Consider the following 20,505-nt stretch of genomic DNA (forward strand, 5'->3'; position numbering starts at 1 on the left):
ACGTGAGGACAGGCTGTTTGAAAAGGCGCCTGGTAAATAATGATCATAAGTCAGGACAGTAGTTACCTTTAGTGGGATGGGATGACAGTGTGCTCTGCAGTGCTGCAATGTTTTATTTCTTGACCTGGATGGTGGCTATTTGTGCATTTCCTATAATTACTCATAACTTACACATGTTAATACCTTTTTTATACATATTGCATCTCTAAATAAAAGAAAAAAGGAATTTTAGTATCCTATAATACTTTTACTATTTCACATTATCTGGAACTGGTTTACTATGCTCGAAGGTCTATGTGAAGCCAGAGTAGAGGGAAGGAGCCCTTAGGGTTCAAGCTACTTGCTGGAGAACCTTGCTGTGGTCCTGAGAGAAGTGGAGCTGGAGAGAGGTTTCAAAGCTCTATCTACAATGGCTCAGAGGCAACAGTGTACAAGAAGCTGAAGCTAGTATTTATGGAGTCATAAGAATGACTTGATGGGCTAAAATCACTCAATGGTCAATGTTCACAGTGACCTATTCAAAGCCACAACAGCAAGTGTATAAGATTCAGGACTGTACATAACCTTAAAATACACAGTTAGAAGGACTGAATTTTAAGACTTTTTTTTTTTTTTTTAAAGAGACAGTGTCTTAGCCAGGCACGGTGGCTTATGCTAATCCCAGCACTTTGGAGGTGGGTGGATCACTCGAGCCCAGGAGTTCAAGACCAGCCTGGGAAACATGCCAAAACTCCATCTTTTCAAAAAAAAAGAGAGAGACAGTGTCTTGCTCTGTCACCCAGGTTAGAGCACAGCGACACAGGCATAGCTGACTGCAGCCTCGAACTCCTGGGCTCAAGTGACTCTCCTGCCTTGCAGCCTGGGATTATACGTGTGAGCCACTGTGCCTGGCCCTTTAAGACATCTCATATCACTCAGGAGCTTGGTGAGGTAAGAGGAGAATGCATGTTTGGGGTGGGGGCAAGAATCTGTTTTGTTTTTAAATTCAAAAGGGAATTTTTTTTTTTAATTTTCCAGATTGGGAAGACATCATAATTATTTTCCCAAGAAAGTCAGGGTCCTTAATACTTTTCCTTCTAGGCCCAAATCAGAGGTCTGTTTTTTTTTTTTCTTCTCTTCCAAGCTTACCTTTGTAAGCTGAAAAGAATCAGTAAGACTTGCCACCAACAAACTTCTTAGGAACAGTATTTTTGTTTGCCACTCCCAAACCCCTTGTGGGTTAGGGAGATGTTGGGAGACAAATGTGTGCTTAAATATGAAAATCAAAAGGCTATTTATCAAAGTGTTAACAGTGATTGCCTCTGGATAGCAACTTACCTATTTCCCTTGTTCTTTTTCTTATTTCCAAATTTTCTATATTGAATTTCTAGGTAGTAAAACAACAATGAATTAATGTTTAAAGACTGATTAACTGGTTCCTTCTTCAGAAGCTGAGCATAAACACTTGTCCTCGTCTTCCCATGGCTGAGACAGTGGCCCTGCCTGGCACCATGGACAGCAATCAGGGAAGGGTGAACGGGCAAGAGTGGGGCAGGCCTGGGCTTCAGGTGTACACTCTACCCCGAGCCAACCACTTCAGGAGGAATTACTGGGGAAATGCAAAATCATTTCCAAATCTTTTCCTTCCCCACCTTCCAGTCAAGCCATGAATCTCCATTTAAAGCAGCCACTCACTCCTTAGTTCTTTTAAACATTTATTTATTTACTGTACAAAATATTTACATCATCAGCTGCAACTGCCTGGCCCTTTCACCTGGCCTGAGCAATCTGCAGCGGGGCTTGGTCTCTGCCAATTTTCCAGAAACATGCTGACACTCTCCTAGGTATTCACTCATGTCTGGTCTCCTTCAAAGACGCTAAAAGGCCAGAAGGGTAGCTGGCACCCCAAGTACCTGGGTCACAAGGACATAAATAAAATAACTGTCCAAAATAAGAAACACTAATAGAAAATTGCCCAAGAAATAACACACTCTCATCTCTTTGACATATTGTACCTTTTCCCCACACTGGCTAGTATGAAAGCAGGGTTAGAAAAAAACAAAACAAAAAAAAGGTAAAAGAAAAGGCCCAAGAGAGCAAAGATACTTTTGAATAAAGTTAGGACAGAGAGAGTAAACTGGAAGAATAGAAAACCACAACAGTACCAAAGGGTTTTGTTTAACAAAGACTGGTGCCTAAGGACCACCACAGGGATGCAGCTGCCCTGGTTGGGTTGCAATGGTGCCTAAGATGCTCTGAAAAAGTGCTATGACTAGAGCTTAAAATGACAGATCTAGCCAAGACAATCAACTCAGTCTCCAGGATCAGTCTCTGGAAGGCTGCCGGAGGGGAGAATTCAGAAAAGCAACTGCCAAAAACAGCAGAACCAGTCCACGTGCCCCCAGCTGGAAACCCCTTTCTGGGCCCAAGGGGCAGCATCATGTTTCCCAGGGTGATGATAAACCTTCCTGTACATATTCCATGGGAAAACATTTGGGCAAGCAGCAGCACCTTGTCCTGGTCCCTGAGGAGAGCAGTGACCATGTGGCATGGAGGATCCTGGGGTACAGAGACCCTGATGCTGGATCCCGTACCCCAAGGATGAGTGAGGTCAGCACCCATGTGCCAAGAAAGGACAAATGATGACTGCGGAAGAGTGAGGTCAGGCAGGAACTGTAGCAGCTCAGGAGGGCTTGTTCCTCATGATCCCTGGGAACAGGAGGGCTCAGACATGCTTCCAGGAGGCCAAGGCATTGCCAAAGTCCTGCCTTGTCTCAGGACTCTGTGTACTTGCTGGTTTTGGCAATAAGGATGGCTTGTAATATTCTCAGAGTTGACTGCCCCATTGGGAATGGTAGCTTGCAGCAAAGCCTTCTTAAAAACACAAATTTGGGAAGTCAATGAGATTTTGAATCTTGAAATTGTTCTCAAATAGTAATGAAAAAGGATGTTGTCATCTTCCAAGAGACAGCAGCAGGTACTCTTCAATCATCATTCAACAGTGAACCTAATAAGCTTCCTTCCTCCTTAGTTCTCCTTCCTGGTAACTGATGGAGCAAAGGGTAGTATAGGGGTTGGCAGGTGTTTACTGTGTAACATATCACCTCCATGTTCGTCCCTAGTGTCCTGACCCCAAGGACCTGTGATAAGCACGTAAACTCCTAGTCCCTGGTCCTTTGTCTTAGTGCTGCCAGAGAACACCAAGCAGACAGAGAATCAGGGATTGCTGGCATACTATTCTTACTGTTCTAATCTTTTGCTACAAAATTTTCTTCAGTAGAACGCTAAAGAATCCCCAGCTTTTAGCAGACTACATAATGGTGAAGTCAGTGGCCCAAGCCGGCCATACTTCAGTGCCAATAACCAACTCAGGGAAAGGCATCAGTAGTCTCCAAGCCAGCCACACGCCTAGGCATGCCCCACTCTGGAGGCTACAGCTCAGCTGTCCTTCATATTCTTCAGTCTATCTGCTTTTCTCACTGGCTACAATTCAAGAAAAAGCTTAGAGAGTTCTTCTTTGTGGATTAATAATCGTTTCCAGAAATGCCCGAAGGGAAAGTGCTTTTTCCAGTTCTGACACCACAAAAAGAGATTCTTTTTATCAGTCCTCATTAGAGGCAGTCCAGTGCCATGGCCTATGCCTACCATTGTGCAGAGGGACTGCTCCTATGGGCCACCTACTATCTGTCCCTCTCTCCTGGCTCCTGATGAGAAGAGGCAATCACCCCACCCATGAGAAGGACTCAAGTACCAGTCTGGTCAAGTAGTGAGGGCCAAAGAGGGTGTCTCCAAGGAGTATTAGCAGAGGGAGTTTTGGAGCAGTGTGGATTTAAGGGTCTCCACACTAGTTTCCCAACAGGGCTGAGCCCCGTGTGCCATCTCCCTCAGCTACTGAGATCTTCAAAGGACCAAATAAATGACAGCAGCATGGTCCTCTTCTCATGACAGAATGAAGAGCTCAGCTTACATACCATGCCAAAGTGGGCTGTGGTAGATATGGGCAGAGAGCAGGTGAGGTAAAGACAAGGCTTGTAGGTGACACAATCCTCCAGACACAGGGGAGCATGCGGCATCTTCTGGCTGATGGTTATGTGTGTTAGGATCAGTGGTTATGATGTCTGTAACTTGTGCCCAGAAGCTCCAGAGAGCATGGGAGCCAAGTGGATGACAAGAGAGCGGTCAGAGCATGCCAAAGCCCTCGCAACCCTCGCTGATGGCCAGCTGCAGCATCCTGTGCACCTCTTCATAGGAGTCATATGTAGGGAGGCACAGCTGGTTAAAACTGGAAGGGCAAGGGAGAAGTGATTAACTCATACCACCAAACACTGGACATGCATCAGGCGGGCAGATACCTACCATGTGTGTGCAGTAGGCAGCGTGCTATGGGTCGGAGCGGCAATAATCTGAAATGAGGGACAGAGGGCGGCAAAGCCTCCAGGTGGTAGCTGAGAGGAGCCTGTTGTGAACTGAAGAAGCCGAGCCAGCTCCTCCTGGGTCAGACTGGAAACCACAGTCCAAAACCACCTCATGACCTGGCAGGGAGAGCACAGGGCTGGGATCACACATGGTAAACAGCCTAGGGTTAGATCCCTGTGGAAGGAACAAGATACACTGAAGTGGGGCTGTGCCCCAGTTACCATTCTATGAGGACACAGGATAGGAACAGTTTGACAAGCACTTCAAGAATTTACATTGTCACACCATTAGGAGGGTAGTCACTGACTGTTGGTTCTCTTTCTTTGCCATCTCCAATTTACTACTCCTGTGGCAGTCAGCATGATAGCTCCTAGGGATCAGGGCTCCCTTCTGCCTGGACAATCACCTGTCTTTCCCCATATATCATTTTCTTTTCCCCAGAAAACATGACAACTGCTTTAACTCCTCTACTTTTTTTTCTTTTTTCTTTTTCTTTTGAGACAGAGTCTTGCTCTGTCGCCCAGGCTGCAATGCAGTGGCGTGATCTCAGCTCACTCCACCTCCTGGGTTCAAGCGATTCTCCTGCCTCAGCCTTCCAAGTAGCTGGGACTACAGGCATGTGCCACTATGCCCAGCTAATTTTTTTTTGTTTTGTATTTTTAGTAGAGTTGGGCTTTCACCATGCTGGCTGGCTGGTCTCAAACTCCTGACCTTGTGATCCACCTGCCTCAGCCTCCCAAAGTGCTGGGATTACAGGCATGAGCCACTGCACCTGGCCTCCTCTACTTTTTCCTTCTGAAACTTTTTCCTTATAACATGGCACAAATCCAACGGAAGAAGTTTGGTCCATTTACCTTTTCTCTGAAATGCCATGAGCCACCAACAACTACTGCATGAGCTTTGAAGTCAGACACACTGATGTCTCCAGTCCCACACATCAGAAGCTGGAAAAAGATGGTAAGGTGTTACTATGACAGTCAGAGAGACAAAGACCCAATATAAGGCCAAAATTACCTAAGTTAACAGGCAAAATGTAGAATAAAGAAAACATTACTAGGAAAAAGACTGAAGGTGAGATCATAATGCCAGAATACTGCTTTAGGAAAATCAGTTACATACAATAGGGCAATAGTTGCTAACCAGTGGGTAAAAAAAGAATCACATGGCTTTTAAAATATGTATTTGTACAAGTGTTGGTGGCCCTACCTTGGACCTCTAAATCTGAATCTCTTGGAACAGGTTATGAGCTTATGCAGGAAGAAAAAAAATTGCCCAGGTATTTCTTTCTTCTTTTTTTTTTGAGACAGAGTCTCACTCTGTCTCGGCTCACTGCAACCTCCACCTCTTCACCTTGCATGTTCAAGAGATTCTCCTGCCTCAGCAGTACTCCTCTCCTGAGTAGCTGGGATTACAGGCGAGGTATTTCTGATGAACACCCTAATTAAGAACTGCTGCTATGGATTATTTTTAATTGAAACAAAGGACAAAAAAACCACACACACACAAACTAAGTGTTTCCTGAGAGTCTGGTCTAAACTTAACCTGTGAATAACAAGGAGAAAAGGCAAGCTGTTTCCCCAAAATCCCCAGTCCCATTTATGAATTTGTTGGATGGCCTTTCCTTTTTCTTAGGATGCATTCTTTTGTGGATTGAACTTTTACTACCTTCCCTTCGGCTCTGCCTCTACTTGATCAGATAAATTTAAAAGTATGCCAAAAAATGAGAACATTAATGACATCAGAGCCCTAAACATCTTGTTGATGTCCTAATTTGGTTCAGGATCCAGCATGTTACTTAGCAGACTGCAAGTACTCATCCAATAGCTATAAAGAATAATACATCCTAACCAAGAGACAAGAAAAACCCCAGTTAAGCCTGAGAAGCCTTGGCTCCTTCAAAGAGAACTTGCTAAGCTGATGAGGAACTAAGAGCAGGATGTGGAACAACTGTAAGACACCACGTCCTTCCTTTCTACTCACTTCTACAAATTGTTACAAATGCTTTGCTTCAAAATAAAACAAAATTTGCCCGTAGCTACTCCTCAGCCCAAAAACTAACAGTGCTAGGTAACAGGTTTATCAGAAACTTTAGGCTGAGCCGTGGAGAGTTCATTTTGTTTGGATTTCACATCTGAAGATATAAAACATGAAAATTACAGATTTTGATTCTTGTTCTCAAATCCACTTCAGTTAATAAAGAATCGGGCAAGACCACCTAAAACTACTTTTTCCCCCCATTTTAAAAGAAAACCTTCCTCCCTAAAGAAACAGTTTGTAGAAAGACACTCCTCACAGAAACTATGGGAATTTAGAACTAATAACTTGCATCGCACCATCTTGTACAGACGTCTCATCTGTGAGCAACAGGCCACAACAGACTCATGTTATTCTTTGCCCACACCTGATACGGACTTCAATTCTGCTAACTATACAATAGTATTTACCATCTTAGAGCCATCATTTTAGTTGTTACAGGATCTGAAATAGGAATGAATTTACTATATAAATAAAAATATATACTATATACTGTTGCAGTCTAATGCTTTTGAAATATGATCACATCTTTTGGTTTGTTTCCTTCACTTCATTAGAATGTAGCCCCTGAGGGCTGGAACTTTGTCTTATTCGTTACTCTCTCCACAGTAGGGTCAATGAATGGAGGAGCGACAAAAGTGGAACCACCTCTTGCATAAATGGCTTTCCAGCTGCATCTCATAAGAGAAGGTACACCAAGCTGGTTCCTGTAAGGTACAAAAATGCCAAGAATGGGAGTCTGAATTGCAAGCACTTACCTCAAGCTCATTCTCATCAAAAATAGCCAAAAGGTTCTCAGGGACCAATTCATTCAGGCCTGAAACAAAGTAGGCAAGTTAAAGTCATGCATAACCACACTATGGATACAGGTGTTTTAACTTCAAAGCCAAGAACATACAGGATCCCACCTTTTAGGAAATGTTCCACCTCCTCTTTCACTTGACTGGCCAGCCGATATTGGGCCAGCAAATTTAAATAGAAGATTTTATTCGCATTGGTGACTGGAGTTTGAGCTCCACCTGTCATGAGTTCTACAACCTGTAACAGGCGGCAAAAGACAGACAAGAAGCTGTGGATGGAAATTTTTAAGATGACATCTGCCTGTATGTTTTACAGACACAGAATTACTGACCTCCATCACTAACAGTCACAAGTTTCTGCCGTGCATTTAACTTTCCAACACACTTGGTTTAATTTAGTTCCTAAGCTTCAGGGTTCCTACCACTATTGCTGTATACTAGCTACTATTTCAGAAATGGGTGTCTGGGTAAGGTCTTCTGACTCAGTCAAGTAGTAGTGATGCAATAGAAGATATTATGGCTCCTTGTTAGCAGTGTTTTAATCTATGATCCAAAATGAAACCACTACTGACCTTTTCTCTAAGCAACTAAGAGTAATGTCAGATAAGCAGTAAAGGAGTCTTTTTATGTCTCAGAAATTCCAAGATGGGAACAATTGTTCCCACACATTCTTTTATCTCTGAGTCAACAGAACAAGCCAAGTTTGATACTTGAAGATCCTGGATTCTAATCTCAGCCCTGATGCTAGCTTGCTATAGACCTTTGGTTAATTGCCCCTCCAGACCTTAGGGGCAATTATTTGGCCCTAATTTTCCTATCTGCAAAGAAAACACTGAACAAACTGTATGACTCTCAAATAGAATTGGTAACCCCCAATAAACTACTAAGGGAACCCTGAAAGAGCCCTGAAGCACAGCTTAAAAACCATCATTCAGGAATATTTGTGTAGCGTGACCAAGGCTGTCTCCACAGGTGAATGAAGTTATAAGATCAGCTTTTAAGACAACAGCATGGTAGCAATAGCACGCTACTCCACAGCAGGGATTCTCAATGGGTCTAAAAATTTTAAATGTTTTTTCTGTTGGTATGTACAATCCCGGATCTTTTTTTTTTTAATTTCTATCTAGGAGCCTAAGAAATAAATTATTAAGATTTAGTATTCATATTAAACACAATTAAAATGAGCAATACCTTGGGTCTGAGGATCCTAATTCAGTGTCCTATTGACTCTAGCTGCCTTATCATGCCAGCTCAGGAAGTCAGGTCTAATCCTATGTGTACAAAGGCAGACAGCTGGGAATCCCATAATTTTCAGAAAGGATATTTGATTATCAGTATAGTGGTAACAATGGTCACAATTTTTCAATCATTCCTATTCTGCTTTTAACTTTAAATTTACTGCAACTTTAGCCTCATCATTATCATTTGATGCTGTTTAACACCACAATGTAAATAGAAGCACATGCATCAAAAATATCTCTGGCTCATCGTTTTCTAATAAAAAGTTTTGGTTTTATTATTTTGAGACAGGGTTTTGCTGTGTCACCCAGGCTGGAGTGCAGTGGTGCAATCATAGCTCACTGCAGCCTTAACTTCCTGGGCTCAAGCAATGTTCCAGGTTCAGGGCCCACTTCCTTCCACACTCCCCCGGTAGCTAGGACCACAGGCACATGCCACCATACCCAGCTAGATTTTTTCAAGTTTTTGTAAAGACAGGGTCTTGCCAAAGTTGCCCAGGCTGGTCTTGAACTCCTGGTCTCAAGCGATCCTCCTGCCTCAGCCTCCCAAAGTGTTGAAATTACAGGCCATGAGCCACTGTGCCCAGCCAAAAAGTTTAAAACTATACAGGCATTGTGTTAAAATAGAAATCACCTACATCACTACTGCGAATGTTGACACAGGCACTGCCATCTCTTCCAAATATGCTTGCACAGTGACACTTCATCGTCATCAGTTATTTTTCAATTAGAAGTAGGACTCGGTGGGACAGATGGGAGATACGTATCTTTTGCTTCACTCAAATGTAACAGACAACACAAATACGGAACATTTCCACCACTGCAGAAAGTCATCTTAGACAGTCCTGCTCTATAGGAAACTGGAGAACATGGGACCCAGAGGCTTTGGTCTTCTTTCTCACCTTATCCAATTGACCTGATTTATTATATTTCTCTTCTGCAAAGACCAGCTCCATCTCACTCATGTCATTGTTGAGGATAAAACAAACTTTAGATTTGTAGAATTCTGGGTCATCTGTTTCAAAGTACTGAGGAGGCGGAAAGACACAGAACAGAACATGAATACTCTTGCCCTGAAAGGAAAGTTTTAACTGCTTAAAACCACTTATCCCCTCGACCTTAAAAATTATTATTTACAACCCCAGGAGGAGAGATTTCAGGGTTAATGGCCAGGGGCCTTAGTAGAAAATGCACACCCAAGACGTTACCTTGTAATGCATACGCAGTCCTATGATTTGGGCCAGGAAAGAGCGGGTGAAGCGAGCTCGAACCAACTGCTTGTAGGCTCCTCCTAGAGAGGACTCGTAGAGACACTTGCCCACGAGCCGTCCGGCAAACTCATACATTTTCAGGCGCAGATGAGCGGGGCGATTAGGGTTGGGATGCACCTGTTCAAGAAAGAGGCTGAAAGGCCCTGAGCCATTTTTCTTCAAGCCCAGTTCTGGAAAGACCCTTCTTCCCCAACCCCATGCCAAAGGAACAAGAACTTCACTCCGAGGATCAGAGCCCATCCAAATGTTAGTTTTTTGGTAGCCACCATTGAGTAATTCCAAGTGACTGGAAGACAAAGGGCAAAGGTGGACTTAATTAAGAATCTTATATTAAGTTTGTGGTTAATCAGCAGATGATGTGATGCCTTTTCCCTAAACCAGAACTTCTTTCAGCCAAAGCGTACTTCTCTACTGACACCTTTGTCTAGTCAAAGATCTACTACAGGAATCATTTGCTTCAGATATGTTTTGAGAAAGAGGCTTAATTATTATAACTAGCAGAGTAGACATTGTACTATAATGCTTTTTAGTCAAATATTCAGCTGTCTGCATTTTTGCTTATCTTACAGATGAAATAATAAAGGCAAAGAGGAGGAAGACAATCTGATTAGCTCATATTTTAAGCAGCAAAATAAAGAATAGGACACAGGTTCTCAGGTTCCCAGATCAGTTTCATAATTTCAAATCCCGGTTAGTCTACCCATGATAACACAATCCACATCTTCCACCCACCCGTCACCGACTCACTAGTGCTTGGTTGTTGTCACTGAACCGGGTGAAGAGCTGATTGGTGGTATCAAACAGCGCTTTGCAGATGAGCTCAAACCATTCCCGGCGAGGCCCTCCCCAGTCCAGAGCTGAAAAGCATAATGAAAATAAAAAATGACTCTGCCCTACCTCCTCTTACCACTTTTGTTTATTGAGTCATTTTATATTCTCCACATTCCCTCTATTGTACTACCCTGGTGTTTCTCCGTTGCAACTCATCTAAACTGTGGTCCTTTTGAAATCCCACCTCTTTTTGTAGGATTAATGGTATTCTGATCACTAAGGAAATGCCCCCTAGTATGGAAACGCCAGAGGTTGGAGATCCCAGGAAATGGACATTTCTCTCAAGGTAACCAAGGTTCAGGCTCTTAGAACCCTCCCTCCAAGTCCCTGTATGTCTGTGTTCCACAAGCTCCTCCATGCTATCCTGCCCAGTAAATACTACCCTTTTTCTCTTCACTCATGGTTCTCTTTCCCTGGGGGGGGGGGGGAACAAACCAAAAAAAACCCTAGGGTGTTTTTTTGTTTTTTTTTTTTTGTGGAGAGGGAGTAAGAGAAGGTGGGAGTGGGGAGAAGGGTTCAAAAAGATGAATATAAAATTTCAAAACTGACCTTCTTCATCCTGGAAAACAACCTCAAAGTTCTTGCTCCAATCTGAGATGGAGAAATTCCGAGTGGCTTTCAGAGACTGAAAAGCAGTGAAAGGAAGGGAATTGTCAGAACACTGGCTGGTATCCTCTGGACGTTAAAGACAACAACACAAGAGCACTGCCATTGTCTGTTGGACTAACAACGACTACCTGAAGGAGACATGTTACTCATAAACAAGCTTTAATGATACCACCTGACATTCATGCACATAACTTCAAAGTTTTTAAAAATAATCTGATTTGTCTTTACATCATCACTTTGTTGGAAAGTTGAAGTTGTTTTTTTCTTTTTCTTTTGTTTTAAACAATCCTTGTTTTAGTAATGAAAACATTCTTGCATAAAGAAGTAAAAAATGACTCAAGTCAGTAAGCTGTAAGCAAAACAACCAAGGAATCCTGGTTTTCAGCAAAGCATGGTCTATCCTCTAGACATCTTTATCCACAAGGCTAGGTTCAGACAGTGAGCCATGCCACACGGAGAATATGGCTGAGAAAAGGGGTTTCCAGTCACACCTACCAGAGCCAAACATCACAAACACTTTCTGGACAGGAACCAAGCCTTCTCATTCCTGGGGAATGTAAGAACCATGCCAGTGTCTGTGCAGTGGAGACAGACACACATCAGGTGTTCCTTTTCCGTCAGACCAAAGTGACAACAAAAATCATTTCCTTTTAATTCAACAAGAGTTCTTCTATTCCAGGGATTCAATAACAAGAAGTTTCTTCTGTAATCACTATTTATACCTGCCCTACATAGGAGTTCCATGGGACTGTTCAGGAACCCATTCAGTAGATTTGAAGGCCAGTAAGTAAACTCCTCTCCCCTCAATAACATACCTCCAACAAATCTGCCCCAAATTTGGTAGGATCAAGTAGAAGGACAGACATAAGTAAAGAGAAAAATGTAGGTTTCAGAATTTAGTATATTTGTCTTTTACAGATATACTTAAAAAAGAGAAATTTAAGTTTCATGAAAAAGACAACCAGATCAGGCACGGTAGCTCATGCCTGTAATCCCAACACTTTGGGAGGCTGAGGCAGGTATATCACTTGAGTCCAGGAGTTAGAGACCAGCCTGAGCAACATGGCAAAATCCCATCTCTACAAAAAAATACAAAAATTAGCCAGGCATGGTGACACACACCTATAGTCCCAGATACTTGGGAGGCTGAATTGGGAGTATCACAGCCTGGGGAGATCAAGGCTGCAGTGAGTCATGATCGTACCACTGCAACCCAGCCTGGGCAACAGAGTGAGACCCTGTCTCCAAAAACAAAACAAAACAAAACAAAACAAAAAACAAAAAGGTAACCTGCAGAATATAGATGTTCAATTGGAAAACTTTGGCATCTGCTGACAGAGATGAAATTTTACCTACCGATTCCAATAAGGCATGCCTGCTGACCTTCAGGGTGACTTTGGAATGTGGTCTTTTCATGTGGACCTGCCGAAGCTCTCGCTGGAAAAAGTTCACCTTGTCCTGAAAGGTCTCAGAGCCTCCTGGGGAGCAGCAAGATCCATCATTACAGCCTCATTACAAGCCATCTGTGCAGTCCTGCCTCTCCACCCTCATGGATGTGGCTGGGCTCACTACCCTCCCTATAGAATCCCTGTGTAACCTCACCTATGTTCTTATGCAGGGAGCGGATAAAAGTGGCAGCCAGAATGTTCCTCTCCTTACAGCTGAGCTCCACAGGAGGTTGAATGCCATCATCCACCACCAGTGTGAGGAGCTTATGGACAGGGTCAGGACCAAGGTATGAAAACTGGTAAAGAAAAAGAAAGAAATTAATCTGTAAAACCCTCAAGCCCAGTAAAAATCCTCCACAGCTCTACCCTCTGTACCAACCAATAACAAGAAGTTAGGCTTGTTTTCTTCAAATGAGGACCTACCAGGAATACATTTCATTATTTTTCCCTTCAGTGATTTACATTTCAACATTTTAAATTATTTTAGTCACAGAGACTGCCTTTAGTTAGGACCACCGGCAAAACTACAGACCTTCCAACATAAAATATAGGAAGGGTGATATATTAAATAGCAATAAATGGTAATATGGTGATATATTAAAAAGCAATAGTAAGGATACATTAAGTAGCAATAAGTGACTACTCCAAACTGATCAGATGAAAATTATTTTTATAAAATGGCATACTCTAGCCTTTGGGCAAAAGTTTAGATTCTAGAAGCCCAGAAAAGTTAAAAACAAACAAACAATGTATTTTAATATATGAGAGAGCTGCTTCTAAAGGAATTAGCTTCAGCACACTGGGAGACCAAGCTTGGGCCAGAGTTACAAATATCTTCTCTATTAACTTAAGTCTTGAAGGCAAAGGATCACTGTTGAAGTATTCTGAGTTGCTGCTAATAACTGTTTCTGTAGGTATGTGTCCTTCCAGATTTTATATATTCTTCATGCCATTTAGTGAGGAGATAATGATGCTTTATTTGGCAACGAATCCTGTGTACACTGTGAGATCTTGCAGAAACATTAAAAGTGCTTCTGAGAAAAAATAAAAGGTTGACAGTCCAGAGATGAAACATGCTTGATGTGAACCAGACATAAGGTTCAGCTTACTTTTGTTCCTGGACACACTCGGAAGGTGTAAAGGCGCCACGGGATAATCTTCAGGTAGAACTCCTTCACTGAGAATTGCTGGAGGACCAGGAGACAGGAAATGAAGTGAATGATAGATAAAAAAGCTCTATTTGGGTATTCTTATTCAAATATCATAGTACCTATTTACATTTCTCATAACCTTTCCTCTCCATGGACAAAAATAATAATAATTTAGTGAGCACTAAAGTCAAATAAATACATTAACTCTCTATTTAAAAAGACAAATTAAAAATATTACTCTGATGACCAAGTGTGAATGGCTCACACCTGAAATCCCAGCACTTTGGGAGGCTGAGGAAGGCAGATCACTTGAGGCCAGGAGTTCAAGACCAGCCTGGCCAACATGGCAAAACTCGGTCTCTACTAAAAATACAAAAAAATTAGCTGGGTGCGGTAGCCCATGCCTATAATCCCAAGTACTTGGGAGGCTGAGGCACGAGAATCGCTTGAACCCGGGAGGCAGAGGGTGCAGTGAGATTTGACCATGGCACTCCAGCATGGGTGTCAAAGTGAGACCCTGTCTCAAAAAATAAAATAAACAAATAAACAAAAAAAAATATCACTCTGACAATGCCGTTTCACAAAGAGATATTTCATAATTATAATACTCAAGTCTTTCTAAATATCTGGGATCAGGTCCTCACTTCATGAGAACAGAGTATTTCACCTAGAAACAATCAAAATCTCCTTCTGCTCAGCGCCATGCTGCTCAGAATGACTCCCTCCAAGTTATTGGACAGCAAACACCAGCAACCCACATACATTGCTTTATCCCTATTTGAATGGTGCCAAGGATCTGCCAGGGAAGGGAGACAGGAAGATGGGGTGGGCTGGAGTGGAATATGTTGGTGGTATAAGGGAAGGTCCTCACACAAAAAAGTTCATACAAAAGAGGAAAAGATGATGCAATAATTTTTTAATCTTAAAAAAACCCTTTTATCTGAATATGCAGGTCAGTTGTTTTCTTGATTAAAAAGTTTAAAGAAAATTTCAAACACGTACTAAAGAAGACAAAGCAGTATAATGAAACTATCAGCTGCTTCAACAATGATCAATTCATAGCCAATCTTGTTTCATTTATTCACTTACCCATTTCCTTCATTACCATCACCCCTAGTCCAAATTAAGGCTAGATTTTTAAATGAAGAATGGTACACAGCAAAGTGTTCTGAAGTAGAACAGAATTATAACTCAGTTTTGGTTATGAGATTAAAGAGATGTAATGGGATGTTGCACAGAGTCTCATTTTTATGAGGACTGAATGAGAAACTAATACAAAGTGCTTCTTAGCTCAGGGGCTTGGGAAATTCACCTTCTTTCCTCTGCCAAAATGTCTCTACTCCAATCCTGTAGCCTGATAGTGACATCCATTTACTGTGGTTTCATGAATCACAGAATAAAAGATCAAATTGTTTTGACACAGCACAAGCAGCCAACAGTAATTTTTATGCTAGCAAGAAATTTTTAACAGTTGAAAATAGCTTTCTATACAACTAGTTAAAAATCTTGCCCTGATTCTCAGACTGTTACTTTGTGTTTTCTGCTACCAAATACCAATTACACACAGGTTCAAGCAGGGGGATTTTATGTCAAGAATGGAAGTTCCAACCTTTGGTGACACATAGCAGTACACCTTCTTCGGTTTCTTCACCTTCTCAGGGGTGTGGCACTCAGAGGGCGAGTCTTCATCTTCCTCGTCAACAGCAGTGGACGGCCGGCGCTGGGAAGAGGTCATGTGCATGGGTGGCAGGTGCCATGGAGTGCTGCTACAGTTGGCAGCATTATAAAGATAAGCCTCAAAGTAAATGCTCACACCTGAAGTGGACACATTGCGTTCGACGATATTCTTCTCATCCTCTGAAGTATAATAAGGAGTAGAAGTCAGGGGAGAAAAAAATTACCTATCACTAGGCTTTCACTCCACAGGACAAGCCAAATATGGCCCAAATATCAAATGTTTGTGAGGTCAGACAAAAGAGTGCAGACAGGCAAAGAAGTGGCTGAAGAACAGCACTAAATCATACTTTTCTTTCAACTTACCACTTAGGACAATAATGTCAAATTCGCCATTATTGATTGGCTGATTTTGGTATGAAATGCAGGCATGGAAGCAGCCTCGAGAATGCAGGGTGAGTCGCAAGAACACCTGGAAAGTCTGCCTGTTGGATGTCACTGACTTCTCAAATGAGACACCAGTACTCTCTTCTTCTTGAGGGCCGAGCTATAGGAAGACAGCAGAGCATCACTTAACATATAGTATCTTCCCCATTTACAAGGCACTTTACTCTTTACAAAGAGCTTTCCTATCTACGATCTAATCTAAATCACAAAATTACTAATGAGACAGGTATTGTCAGATGAAGATACAGACAGCACAGAAGTCAGGGAGAAGGAAACAGAGATGGAAGTGAATTAGAAGGTGTGAGAATGACAGAGAAAGCAGCCAGCTCTCTCTAGCACACAGATAAAGAAGGGAGGCTGCTTACCTCATGAATGGACAAGGTGTAATTGTGCTCATCTCTCAAGGACATGGAATTGTTGGTGGGATTATCATACTCATCTCGGGGTACTATTTGAAGAGTGTGCGGCTGCCCACAGGTCAATACAAGAGTAGAAAAGTGGCACACAATTTTGGTCTTAGAAGGAACCACCATTCCTAGAACAAAGATAATGGAATCTAACATTTAAAGGTGCTCTTCAGGGCACAAAGATCTGCTCAGTGGGTCCTAGAAAGCTAGGTTTCCTCCCAATTCCTAGGGATAAGTAACACTATCAAGAGGAAGAGAGGCCAGGTGCAGTGGCTCACACCTGCAATCCCAGCACTTTGGGAGGCCAAAGCCAGAGAATCCCTTAAGGATCCCTTAAGAAGTTCAAGACCAGCCTGAGCAACATAGCCAGACTGTCTCTACAAAAAATAAAAATTAGCCGGGCGTTCATGTAGTAGCTGGTTCATGCCTGTGTCCCAGCTACTCAGGAGGCTAAGGCAAGAGGATCACTTTAGCCCAGGAGGTAAAGGCTACAGTGAGCTGTGACCACACCATTGCATTCTAGCCCCTGTGTGACAAAGGAAGACCCTGTCTCTTTTTTTTTTTTTTTTTTTTTTGAGACGGAGTCATGCTGTGTTGCCCAAGCTGTAATGCAGTGGCATGATCTCGGCTCACTGCAACCTCCGCCTATCAGGTTCAAGCGATTCTCCTGCCATGGCTGAATAGCTGGGACTACAGGCACCTGCCACCACACCCAGCTAATTTTTGTATGTTTTAGTAGAGACAGGGTTTCGGCATATTGGCCAGGCTGGTCTCAGACTCCTGACCTTGTAATCTGCCTGCCTCAGCCTCCCAAAGTGCTGGGACTACAGGCGTGAGCCACTGTGCCAGGCAACCCTGTCTCCTTATTAAAAAAAAAAAAAAAGAAAAGAGGAAAAAACAGAACTAGAGAAATTCAAATGAATTTGGCGGCTCATTTTTACAAATTCTTAACCACTGCAAACCCTAAGCAAAATGAAAAAGACTTGGAAGAAATAAAACAAAACAAAAAAACCAACAAACAACTAAACAAATGGAGACATGTTTATGGAAGATCCAACACAGTACAGATGTCAATTTTCCCCAAATTGATACATAGTTTTAACACAATTCTTATTAAAATTCTAGCAAGATTATTTATAGATTTAGTTAAGATTATTCTAAAGTTTAAATGGAAAGGCAAAGGAACTAGAATAGCTAAAACAATTTTGAAAAAAAAGAATAAAGGGGAGTCAGCTTACCAATTTCAAGACTTATTATAAGAGCTACAGTAATCAGGCTGTGCGACTTGGCTCACACCTGTAATCCCAACACTTTGGAAGGCCAAAGCAGGGAGATCACTTGCGTCCAGGAGTTCGAGACCACCCTGGGCAACATAGTGTGACCCTATCTCTACAAAAAAGATAAAAAATTAGCTAAGCATGGTGGTACATGCCTGCAGTCCCAGCTACTCAGGAGGCTGAGGTGGGAGGATCGCTTGAACCCAGGAGGCCAAGGCTGCAGTGAATCATGATCGCACCACTGCACTCAGCCTGGGTGACAGAGTGAGACCCTGTCTCAAAAAAAAAAAAAAAAAAAAAAAAAGAAGAGAGAGCTACAGTAATCACTATTCTGTGGTACTGGTGGAGGGATAGGTACATAGATTAATGAAATAAGCCCCCACAAATACGTCCAACTGCTTTTTGATAAAAGGTACGAAAGCAATGTAAATAGAAGAAAGATCACCTTTTCAACAAATGATGGAGTAAATAGACATAATAACATTAACTAAAAATAGATCATGACCCTAAATAGAAAATTTCAAACTGTAAAAACTTTTGGGGGAAAAAAAAAAGACAGAGAGAGAGGATCTGGGACCGAAGATTTCTTAGACGCTAACGGTTTGACCATAAAAGAAAAAAAATGGATACACTGGATTTCTTTCTTTCTTTTTTGAGACAGGGTCTCACTTTGTTGACCAGGCTGGAGTGTAGTGGCATGATCACAGCTCACTGCAGCCTCAATCTCCTGGGCTTAAGCTATCCTCCCATCTCCCTGCTCCAACCTACTCCCCAGTAGCTGGGACTACAGGTGCACGCCACCACGCCCAACTAATTTATTTAGAGATGAGGTCTCACTATGTTGCCCAGGCCAGTCTTGAACTCCTGGGCTCAAGTGATTCTCCTACCTTAGAAAGTGGATTTCATCAAAATTGAAAACATGTGCTCTGTGAATGACTCTGTTAAGGGAATAAGAAGAAAAGCTCAGCCTGGGCAACATGGTGAAGCCCCATCTCTACAAAAAAATACAAAAATGACCCAGGTGTGGTGGCACGTGCCATAGTCCCAGCAACTTGGGATGCTGAGGTGGGAGATCACCTAAGCCCGGAGAGGTCAAGGCTGCAGTGAGCCGTGACTGTGCTACTGCACTCCAGCATGGGTTACAGAGTGATACCCCGTCTCCAAAAAGAAAGAAAGAAAAGCTACAAATGGGGAGAAAATATTTGCAGACCATATGTTTAACAAAGGACTAGCATATAGAATATATACGGAACTCTCAAAAGTCAACAGTAAAAAACCAAAATGGGCCAGGCACAGTGGCTCATGCCTGTAATCCCAGCACTGCGGGAGGCCAAGGCGGATGGATCACCTGAGGTCAGGAGTTTGAGACCAGCCTGGCCAACAGGACAAAACCCCATCTCTACTAAAAATAGAAAAAATTAGCCGGGCATGATAGCAGATGCCTGTAATCCCAGCTACTTGGGAGGCTGAGGCAGGAGAATTGCTTGAACCTGGGAGGCAGAGGTTGCAGTGAGCTCAGATTGTGCCATTGCACTCCAGCTTGGGTGTCAGAACGAGACTCCATCTCAAAAAAAAAGAAAAGAAAAATAAATAAATAATAATAATAATCCCATTAGATAATGGGCAAAAGGACCAGTGTGGTGGCTCACGCCTGTAATCCCAGCACTTTGCAGGGCCAAGGGGGTGGATCGCTTGAGCTCAGGAGTTCGAGACCCACCTGGCCAACATGGCAAAACCCTGTCTCTACAAAATATACAAAACTTAGCCGGGAGTGGTGGTGTGTGCCTGTAATCCCAGCTACCCAGGAGGTTGACAAAGGAGAATTGCCTGAACCCAGGAAGAGGAGGCTGCAGTGAGCCAAGGTAGCACCACTGCACTCCAGCCTGGGCAACAGAGCAAGGCTGTCTTAAAAAAAAAAAAAAGAAGGAAATGAAATGAAATGAAATGAAATGAAATGAAATGAAATGAAAGGGAAGGGGAGGTGAGGGGAGGGGAGGAGAGGAAAAGAAAATGGACAAAAGACATGAAGAGACGTTTCACCAAAGAGGATACACAGATGACAGGCACACGAAAAGATGTTCAACAGCATTAACCATTTAAGAAATGCAAATTAAAAGTACAATGAGATACCACTACACACTTATCACAATGGCTAAAATGAAAAATGATGACAGCATTAAATGTTAGCAAGGATGTGAAAAAAACTGGATCATTCATACATTGCTAGTGGGAATGTAAAATGCTACAGCCACCCTGGAAAAGAATGTGGCAATTTAAAAGCAACTAAGCATACAACTGCAATACATCTCAGCTACTGCATACTAGAGAAATGAAAACTTACGTTCACATGAAACCTGCAGATGAATATTTATAGCAGCTTTATTCATAATAGCCCCCAAATGGAAACAACCCAGATATCCTTTAACAGGTGAATAGTTAAACAAAGTGGTACATTCAGACCACAGACTATAGGTAGAGTATCCCTAATCCAAAAACCAGAAATCCAAAATGCTCCAAAATCCAAAACATTTTGCATACCCACACGATACTCAAAGGAAATGTTCACTGAAGCATTTAGGGTTTCAGATTTTTGGACTAGGGATGCTGAAGTGGTAAATAAGTATACTGCCAATATTCCAAAACCCCCAAAAATCTGAAATCCAAGACACTTCTAGGCAGGCACAGTGGCTCATGCCTGTAATCCCAGCACCGTGGGAGGCCGAGGCAGGAGGATCGCTTGAGGCCAGGAGTTAGGAAACCAGCTTGGTTAACATAATGAGACTCTCTCTCTACAGAACAAAAAATCAAAAAATTAACCGAGTGCGGTGGCGCACACTCGTAGTCCCAGCTACTTGGGAGGCTGAGGTGGAAGGAGCCCAGCAGGTCAAGGCTACAGTGAGCCATGATCCTGCCACTGCATTCC

At 42.6% G+C, this 20,505-nt stretch overlaps 1 protein-coding gene across 2 annotated transcripts in view; it reads right to left on the reverse strand.

Moving 5' to 3' along the window:
• Window positions 1-1,681: 1,681 nt before the first annotated feature.
• AREL1 (apoptosis resistant E3 ubiquitin protein ligase 1) overlaps window positions 1,682-20,505 on the reverse strand; it is a 51,339-nt gene continuing 32,515 nt past the window's right edge. Inside the window, exons 7-21 of one of the 2 annotated variants that reach the window (XM_025391923.1) lie at window positions 16,264-16,433; window positions 15,818-15,998; window positions 15,387-15,634; window positions 13,736-13,813; window positions 12,781-12,922; window positions 12,535-12,656; window positions 11,119-11,194; window positions 10,486-10,595; window positions 9,676-9,855; window positions 9,370-9,495; window positions 7,338-7,467; window positions 7,188-7,246; window positions 5,250-5,339; window positions 4,336-4,511; window positions 1,682-4,261 (exon numbers count right to left, since the gene is read on the reverse strand). In XM_025391923.1, the coding sequence (XP_025247708.1) occupies window positions 4,159-4,261; window positions 4,336-4,511; window positions 5,250-5,339; window positions 7,188-7,246; window positions 7,338-7,467; window positions 9,370-9,495; window positions 9,676-9,855; window positions 10,486-10,595; window positions 11,119-11,194; window positions 12,535-12,656; window positions 12,781-12,922; window positions 13,736-13,813; window positions 15,387-15,634; window positions 15,818-15,998; window positions 16,264-16,433 (1,991 nt within the window). In that variant the 3' untranslated portion in view covers window positions 1,682-4,158. The remainder of the gene's footprint in view (window positions 4,262-4,335; window positions 4,512-5,249; window positions 5,340-7,187; window positions 7,247-7,337; window positions 7,468-9,369; window positions 9,496-9,675; window positions 9,856-10,485; window positions 10,596-11,118; window positions 11,195-12,534; window positions 12,657-12,780; window positions 12,923-13,735; window positions 13,814-15,386; window positions 15,635-15,817; window positions 15,999-16,263; window positions 16,434-20,505) is intronic. The other variant, XM_025391922.1, reaches the window with a different exon arrangement.

Source organism: Theropithecus gelada, chromosome 7b, assembly GCF_003255815.1.
Source record: "Theropithecus gelada isolate Dixy chromosome 7b, Tgel_1.0, whole genome shotgun sequence".
Taxonomy (NCBI): domain Eukaryota; kingdom Metazoa; phylum Chordata; class Mammalia; order Primates; family Cercopithecidae; genus Theropithecus; species Theropithecus gelada.